This window comes from Spermophilus citellus (assembly GCF_964194105.1).
Source record: "Spermophilus citellus genome assembly, chromosome: 10".
NCBI lineage: Eukaryota > Metazoa > Chordata > Mammalia > Rodentia > Sciuridae > Spermophilus > Spermophilus citellus.
This window is the reverse complement of record NC_138197.1, coordinates 25,546,565-25,556,309: the sequence shown is the minus strand read 5'-3', so window position 1 is coordinate 25,556,309 and position 9,745 is coordinate 25,546,565. Positions and strand designations below refer to the sequence as shown.

The 9,745-nt window shown below is 39.8% G+C and overlaps 1 protein-coding gene across 1 annotated transcript in view; it reads left to right on the top strand.

The window, feature by feature from the left end:
- The first annotated feature begins 785 nt into the window (after nt 1-785).
- The window catches only part of NINJ2 (ninjurin 2), a 98,207-nt gene continuing 89,247 nt past the window's right edge, over nt 786-9,745 (top strand). The window contains exon 1 of the mRNA XM_081311183.1: nt 786-1,144. Coding sequence (XP_081167309.1) covers nt 974-1,144 — 171 coding nt within the window. The 5' untranslated portion in view covers nt 786-973. The remainder of the gene's footprint in view (nt 1,145-9,745) is intronic.

Genomic DNA, 9,745 nt, shown 5'->3' with positions numbered 1-9,745 from the left:
TTCTCACACCACTGAATAGTAAGGTGAGAACTTAAAAAGACATTTAACAGAAATAAAGAAACTGCCCTCCAACTCCGTGCACTGAAGTATAGTGAGGGTAAATTTGTGACTCTGCTTCTTCCCTACCACTACCACCTCTTTAAACTCTGAATGAGACTTCTCCCTGACAAACCCCTCCTTCATGCACATTCACAGACATACCCACACCCACACCAGCTTAGTTCTAAAATGAGCTTTAGGAACAAGTCAGGAGAGTTTTGGGCTCTAGGTAAACAGGAGAAAGAAGTACTTTCCAAAAAAAGACTTAGCCCTGGTAGCTTTCTTTAAAAAGTAGAGAAAATGCAACCAGTTTCATGAAAAGGATTTGAAGGTACAACTTTTCCCTGCTCCCTCTCTCTCTCTCTCCTTCTTTCATAAAGGGAGAAGTTAAAGGTATCAAACAATATGTCAACAAAAATTTGTTGTTTAACCACTTTGTAGAGTAAGGCTTATGCTTTGAGCCTATTAAAGTAAACTACCATTAAAAAAAAAAAAAACTTTTAAGCTTTGTTCAAAGCAAAGAACCAGAAAAATTCCTAAACTTCAGTCTCAAGGCTATGCTGAAGTCTACCCCACCCTTGGACTAGGGACCCTGCTCAGCTCAACCAATGTGAACTCAAAAAACATCTTCAGGCTGACTTTCAAATTCCTTGATAAATATGCAGGATTTCTTTCCTAGTAGTAAAACTACTTACTCAAAGCAGGCTGGGTGACCTCAGATGGCTCTGCTGGGACTGGAGGGGCATTGGAAATGCTGGTAAAAATGATGTTGTCACCACCAACTCAAAAAGCCACCCATTAATGAGTGAGCCCCACGCCAGCCTCTGGAGCGTACACATATGCATACACACGCAGAAACACATGCTTGCACGGGTGGACAAGTGTACACCTCCCCCAGGGGCTGAGGCCAGGATGGCCATCCCGCATCAGCCGGATGAATAGCAGGTCTGTCCTGCCAGCTGTGTACTCTCTCCCACCCAAGGAAAGCAGCAGAGACAGACAGCAGAACCTGGAGGAGCCCACGCAGTCTGTTTCTGGCACCCGGTGTGTGAAGGTTCTGGAGGGCAGTAAGATGGAATCAGAAAGAGAAATCATCAACCTTCAAGTAAGTTCTGTCTGGGAGAGAGAAGGGAAATTGGGAACAGAGATGAAGCTAGAAGAACAAAGGACTGATATTTTGGTCATTTGATATTCTCCCCTTCCCTATGCTTTTTCTTCCCCTCCCCCTTCTCCATAGTCTCCCTAGGCTTTTTTCTCTTTATTCCCCTTTTCTCTCCATTTTCCCGTCTGGTTCTTCACTTGTCTTGAGATATGTGAGACTGAATTGTTTAAATCCCTCGTGGCCTCTGCTTCCTCCTGTCAGTCAAAGAGCTAATTAGATCTGTGTTACCAGAAAATGACTTCACATTCTGTGCAGTGCTTTTCCCAAAACCCCAGGACAGTCAGACGATTTGAGAGCTGCCAGACAGCTCTCTGGAGACAAGGGAAGATATGAGTTTTGGGGTTGGAAGGGAGGCAGCTGGCCAACTTTGCATTTTACAGGTTGGAAAGAAACTAGTCCTTCATCAGCTACCTGCACAAAGCTCTCTCCTGTGCAGGACAGAAAGCATCTCATTCAGACAGAGCAAGCTAAGAAGCCAGCATAAGCTATTAGAAAGAGGCAGAGTCAACATCCTTTCCTACCAGGCATATGCTTAGAGGGTACCTTAGAGTCCAACCCACCATGACAGGAAAAGGGAATGGAAGGCTCTGGTTGAGAGCAGAGTCGGGTTGCTGGAATCTGTATTCCCTGACTCTCTGTCAATCAAAACAAGTAGAATCAAGCTTCCTATAGCCATCACAGAGGTTGTATGAAAACTTCATAGAGCTTGAGGAAGAGCAGAAAATGACTTGTGCAGGGGGTGGGGGGAGGGCTGCTGGGGATTGAGCTCAGGGACACTCAACCACTGAGCCATATCCCCAGCATCCCCCTCTCCCTTTTTTGTATTTTATTTAGAGACAGGGTCTTGCTGAGTTGCTCAGGGCCTCACTGAGTTTCTGAGGCTGGCTGTGAACTTGAGATCTTCCTGCCTCAGCCTCCTGAGCCACTGGGATTACAGACATGCACTACCACACCCTGCTCAGAAAATGACTTTTGAGATCAATAATGTTTTTAACCTGGTCTTCTTCCAACTAAATCTTAAAGCAGCAATGTAGGAAATACTTTCGATTAAAGAAGAGCTGCTTTTGTTTAATCAGAGAGGGTGTGTTGGAGGTGGGGGTGTTAGAGTGTATGAAAACTTCATAGCAGAGCTTTTGCCCTTGGTTGACCCCCGACACAACACCAGAAATTTGTAGGATTATTTGGTGTCTTTTGTCAAAATCATTCAGCTGAGGCTGCGCACAGTGGCTCATGCTTGTAATCCCAGTGGCTAGGAAGGCTGAGGCAGAAGGATTGCAAGTTCAAAGCCAGCTTCAGCAAAAGTGAGGTGCTAAGCAACGCTGTGAGACCCTGTCTCTAAATAAAATCCAAAAAAGGGCTGGGGATTTGGCTCAGTGGTTGAGTGTCCCTGAGTTCAATCCCCAATACCAAAAACAAACAAACAAACAACAACAACAACAAAAAAAAACCCTCAACATCATTCACCTGATATAACTGCATACGTAGTATTATTTTCCTGGATTATCAGCCAGCCCCAAATGTGGTCTTCTTGAAGGACTTACTGATCCCTCTTCCTGGAATATTCTTTCCCTGGCTTATTCCTTGCCCTTGGCTGGCTTCTTTTAGGACATTCAGCTCAAATGTTACTGCCTTAGGGAGACCTTTCCTGACCCCTCTCCCCATTTGTCTTTATCATTTGCTTTATCTTTTCCATAGCACTACTCGCCATTTGAGGTTATTCAATCATTTATTACCTGTCACTCTTCACTAGAAGATACACTCCATTTAAGTGGGTCTGCTTGGTTTTATTCATTATTGGATCCCTAGGGCACTGAGCACTACTTGGTACTCAGTAAGTGCTTAGAAAAAAATTTGTTAAATGAACGAGTTAAGGAAACCCATGAGAAGAGATCAGTAATAGGTATAAGAACACTCAATCAAGACCTTGACAGACTTAGGACTCCAAGCAAGGTCCTCTGAGGTGTACTTGCACTTAGTTCTTGCCTCCATTCCTAAGTAGCTAAGGGAACACTCACTTCCAGTGTATGAAGAACATGTTTCTTATGTGCCAATGGGTAAAACAATCCTGAGTTTACAACCTATGGACTTAAATTTGATTTAGAAGGAAAGAGACAGGTGGAATGAAGAAGTTTACTGACCAGATTTGATCAATGTTCTACCTCTAGCAAGTGACTGAAAAGTTAGTATAGCTTTCTCTTCTTCGTTAGAATCATTCTCTCAATATACTAGCTTAGGGCTGGGGAAGTAGCTCAGTGACAGAGTGTTTACCCAGCATGTGTGAGGCTCTGGGTTCAATCCCTGGTACCACAAAATAATAATAATAATATACTAGCCTTTTTTTTTTTTTGTACTGGGATTGGGGCACTTACCCACTGAGCCACATCTACAGCTTCCTTTTAATTTTTTTTTTTTTTTTAAGACAGGGACTCACTATATTGCTCAGGCTAGCCTTGAATGTGCCATCCTCCTGTCTCAGCCTCCTGAGTCCCTGGGATACAGGAGTGTACCACCATGCCTGGCTTATTTTCATCTTTATTCATACCTTCCTTTGGTCATTTATGAGTTTGGTTGGTCAGAAGGTGTCCATTATTCACTACACTTCCTGTTCAACTCTCTGATAAAATTAGAGCTCGTATCCTTTGGAAACTATGGTCTTCCAAAAAGGCAAACTTTGGTTAAAGACAGGTAGGGTTGTCTATCCTCATGAAATCTGGAGGAAAGACATAAAGGCTCTGGAATATTACATATTGAATAGCTATTAGTTCTTCCTCCATTTTTCTTTGATGGTTTTCCAGGGGTTGTAAATTGACTGTGGCTAAATCACTTCATACATTCATTCAACTAATATTTACTGATCAATGACTATACATTTCACTCCTTGCTTGCTAGGCACATACTTTTACTCTATCTTGTAGCCCAAGATGAAGTCTTAAACTTGTATTTTATTCATCCTAGGAAGAACAAGGAGAAAGTATGTGAGTATTTTTAAAAAGTATTCACTTTTTAAAAATCCTGTTATTATAAAAACACCTTTAAATCCAAGTTCAAATAATGAAGGTATAGCATTGAAACCAGGGCAATTTCTTTTGCCATATAAATATTGCCCTCTGGGGCTGGGGATGTGGCTCAAGTGATAGCTCGCTTGCCTGGCATGCGTACAGCCCGGGTTCGATCCTCAGCACCACATACAAACAAAGATGTTGTGTTCGCAGAAAACTAAAAAAAAAAATAAATAAATAAATATTTTTTAAAAAAAGATTCTCTCTCTTTAAAATAAATAAATAAATAAATAAATAAATAAATAAATATTGCCCTCCTATTTGTGATACTGATCTTGTAGGTGTAACTTAAGTACATAGATTAACTCCTAATAATCTCAACCCCATCACCCAAACAAACCAAAGAAAGAACAAATATTTATTGAGCTTCAATACAGTACTAACCATTGAATTAAACATGGTCCCTGATGTTAGGAAGCTTATAATTAAGTGGAAAAAAATATACACAATCTATACACGATTAGCTATAATATTTTTTTTGTTGGTTGTTCAAAACATTACAAAGCTCTTGACATATCATATTTCATACATTAGATTCAAGTGGGTTATGAACTCCAATTTTTACCCCAAATACAGATTGCAGAATCACATCGGTTACACATCCACATTTTTACATAATGCCATATTAGTAACTGTTGTATTCTGCTACCTTTCCTATCCTCTACTATCCCCCTCCCCTCCCATCTTCTCTCTCTACCCCATCTACTGTAATTCATTTCCCTCCTTGTTTATTACCCCATTCCCCTCACAACCTCTTATATGTAATTTTGTATAACAATGAGGGTCTCCCTCCATTTCCATGCAATTTCCCTTTTCTCTCCCTTTCCCTCCCTCCTCCATGTCTCTGTTTAATGTTAATCTTTTCTTCCTGCTCTTCCTCCCTGCTCTGTTCTTAGTTGCTCTCATTATATCAAAGAAGACATTTGGTATTTGTTTTTTAGGGATTGGCTAGCTTCACTAAGCATAATCTGCTCTAGTGCCATCCATTTCCCTGCAAATTCCATGATTTGTCATTTTTTAGTGCTGCGTAATACTCCACGGTGTATAAATGCCACATTTTTTTTTATCCATTCATCTATTGAAGGGCATCTGGGTTGGTTCCACAGTCTAGCAATTGTGAATTGTGCTGCTATGAACATCGATGTGGCAGTATCCCTGTACACTCTTTTAAGGTCTTCAGGGAATAGTCCGAGAAGGGCAATAGCTGGGTCAAATGGTGGTTCCATTCCCAGCTTTCCCAGGAATCTCCATACTGCTTTCCAAATTGGCCGCACCAGTTTGCAGTCCCACCAGCAATGTACAAGAGTACCCTTTTCCCCACATCCTTGCCAGCACTTGTTGTTGTTTGACTTCATAATGGCTGCCAATCTTACTGGAAAAAAAAAACTATTTGGTTAAACCAGTTCTTCCCCAAAATGTGGTACGATTAGTAAAGGTGTTACCGATGACTGACAGCTTTGTATTATAATGGATACCTTTGTTGTTTTAATATGTGTTGGAAAAAGAGTAACTAATGCATCAAACCTGTGATTTCAAGATTTTTACTGCTTAGAAAGAGGCTAAAGTGAGAGACATGATGTGACTTAACACTTTTATGCAGTCCTCAAGAGTGACATGGGCCATATACTGCATGCTTTCAATAGTTACATCTGTCATAACTGTTCAGAAGTGTGGCTAGTTTGGCTGATACAGGTCACAGGGATACATGACTGCATACTGCTGCTTTCTTTTCACTAGGACCTTGAAATCATGAACATGGCACAATGTAAATCTGGGAAACTCCAATCCTAAAACATACACTTGAGTATCAATAATCATGTTCTAGGTTGTTTGCTCAGGTCAAGACCTGTGAGACTAGGATGTTAGTAGCGATACAAGTAAGTAAGAGTGACATGTGGCTGTCTCTATCTACTAAATACCTGGAACTCCCGCTGTCCTTCTACACGTGTGGTCTTCAAGCCTCTGCCCTTTTCCCTGCCCTTGGTGGAAGCCCTGCCTGTTTGCTCAGGCTACTCATTTTCCATGCTCTGGACTTGATTAGTTTTCCATCTTTCTCCACCTCCCAGAGTTCAGATGTGAGGAAGGTTGAGTAAAATCCCTTTCTAGTCCTTCAAGAATGGGGTTCAAGCCTGCAGTCTGGTTCCTTCTCAAAGGGGAGCTCCTCTTCTGCTTCCAGATTCCCCCATACAGCTTCACATACAGCCCCCTTTTCTACCCACGGGGGGTATAGAAGGATGTGTAAAAATGGTCTCCTATAAGAGGAACTAAGACTGTCAACATTCAATATGCAGATTCAATGTGGAAAGGGTTAAGTGTAGCAACACACAGAATGAAATGGGTATGGATGTAGAAATTAGTTATGAATAGAAGGGCTATAGAGTTAAGTACTCTGAAAGTATTTTTATAGATACGTATACATTGTAAATGTATCTTTTTTGAAAGTGTTTTATTTATTTTATATATATATATATATATTCTTCATGGTGCTGAGGATAGAACCCGAACCCAGGGTCTTGCATATGTTCAGCATGCATTCTACCACTGAGCTGCACCACCAATTTTCCCTTATTTATTTATTTATTTATTGGTACCAGAGATTGAACATGGGTGCTTAGTCATGTCCCAAGCCCTTTCTATAGTTTGATTCAAGGTCTCCCTAAGTCACTTAGGGCCTTACTAAGTTGGTCAATCTGACTTTGACCTCACCATCCTCCAGGTTCAGCCTCTTGAGCCATTGAGATTACAGGCATGCACCACTGCTCCCAGCTGCGTCTTTTTGAATATATATATAGAGAACTTCCCAAATCTTCTGTACCTGTATATGCCTAGATTCCATCATAATCAACTTCCTTCACCAAAATAGTGCATTGTTTTATAATTGATGAATCTATGTTAACACATCTTTAAAGCTATAGTTTACATTATAGCTCACTCTTGGTGTTGTACTTTCTCTGTGTTAGGACAGATGCATAATGGCATGTTTCCATTGTTAGTACTGCCCTAAAAATTCTCTGTGCTCTACATTTTCATGCCTCATTCTTCTCCCATGCCCTGGGAACCACTGATCTTAATACTATCTCCATAGTTGTGCACCTCTTACAGAATGTCATATAGTTAGAATCATACAATATGCAGGCTTTTTATATTGGCTTCTTTCACTCAGTAATCTAAGATTCCTCAATATTTTCCATGACTCAATAGCTTATTTCTTTTTAGCACTGAATAATATTCCACTGCTGGATTTACCAGTTTATTTATCCATTCACTTACTGAAGGATATCTTGGTTTCTTTCAAATTGTGACATTATATATAAAGCTGCTACAAAATCCATGTGCAGATTTTTGTGTAGACATAAGTTTTCAGCTCATATCGGGGGAAATCAAAGAGTGTAGTTGCTGGATTATATGGTGTGTTAAGGGTTTTGTGTCTTTTTTTTTTTTTTTTTTTTGGTACCAGGGATTGAACCTAGGGCTGCTTAACCACTGAGCCACATCCCCAGCCCTTTTTATATTTTATTTTGAGACAAGGTCTCACTAAGTTGATTAGGGCTTAGCTAAATTGCTAAGGCTGACTTTAAACTTGTAATCTCCTACCTCAGCCTCCTGAGCCACTGGGATTACAGGTGTGTGCCACTGCACCCAGCTGATTTATTTTTTTAAATTCTTTCAGTAGTTGCCCTAGCATCTGTACTATACATTTACAATTAATGCAAGTGCATTTTAAAATAATACTATACCAGTTCATGGATAGTGTGAGTACTTTGTAATGATAAAACAATCCCAAACCCTCCCTCCATTCCTTGCATCATGTTGTCATTCACTTTAATATCATACAAACACATACATAGGTGATTTACACATAAACATACATAAACTGGGCATCATGGTGCACACCTGTAATCCCAGCTACCTGGAAGGCTGAGACAGGAAGATCACAAGTTTGAAGACAGCTTGGACAACTTTGGGACCCTGTCTCAAAATAAATGATATAAAAGGGGTTGGGGATGAAGCTCAGTGGTAGAGTGCCTCTGAGTTCAATCCCCAGTACCACAAACAAAACAGAAAAATAATAAATGAAAATACCAGAATGCTCTAGTGCATTTCAAAATGATTCCTTCTTCCGCTTTCTACCAGAAACATGAGACTTTACTCCAACATTTAATGTGAGAACTTGGTGCGTTTCCTAGAGATAAAACTCACAAAAGTTTTCCGCTTATTCTCACCTCATGACTGGGTGTCTCTGGAGTTCTTACCTCTCATATTTGTCCACTCTGAGGCTTTGGCAATTCATCAATACAGTTCTGCTTTTCCTACCTGGTGCTGACTTCTGTAGAGATTTGTACCTTGAGTCTGCTCTGTTAAGCCATGACTCCCTGTATTCACCTGTCTTTCCAGTTGTGGAGGCTTTGGTTTGCCCTATATACTCAGCTGTCTGTTATATCCAAGAAAAGATGTTGATTTTTCACTTCTGTTGTTAAGACAGAAATGGCTACTCCCAAGCTCCTTACATGCAGAGCCAGGAACCAGAAATCTCTTCTGGAAGTATTTTTCAAACAGGACTTCAGAAAACAATTTAGTAGTATGTGTCAAGAGACTTTTTTGTTTCTATCTAAGAAAATCAGAAATGTGTTCAGATATGCAAGGATGTTCACTGAAAGACTACTTATAGAAAAAACTGGAGCATACAATAACAAATGGATGGTTAAAGTTTGAGGCATCTGTAAATGGATACTATGGAATAATTTTTTGTGTGTATGTTTTCAAAGAATGGTTAAAAGAATACCAAAACATGAATCACATGTCAAGTTAAATATAGAATTGCATAAACAGTTAACCTTGAATTCCTTTAAAAATTATATAGAGGGGAATTGCATGGAAGATGGAAGGAGACCCTCATCATTATACAAAATACATATATGATGGTGTGAGGGGGGAAGAAAAAAAAGAGAGAGAAATGTGTCACAGTAGATTGGGTAGAGAGAGGTGATGGGAGGGGAGGGGAGTGGAGGGGGGGATAGGAAGGGGAGCAGAATACAACAGACACTAGTTTTGCTGTATGTATATACGTGACTGTATAACCAATATGATCCTGCAATCTGTACACGTGGAAAAATGAGAATTCATACCCCATTTGAATCAAATGTAAGATGTGTCAAGATCATTGTATTGTCTTGAGCAACTAATAAAAAAATTATATAGAACAAATATGAGAATTTAACTACCGGCAGGAAATATATCAAAATGTTTACTAGTTATTTCTGGGTTTATGAATGACTCACTTTCTTCTTTTACTTTACTTTTTATTTCCTTTGCATATTTTCTACCAACCCATATATTATATTTAGAATAGAAAAAAACCTGTAGTTTAAAAAAGATTTAAAAAGCAGTTGTGTCTACATGCAAATGAGTAGATTTCTGAATATGGGACACTTTATATATATATACATTTTGTGTGTGTGTGTGTGTGTGTGTGTGTGTGTGTCTG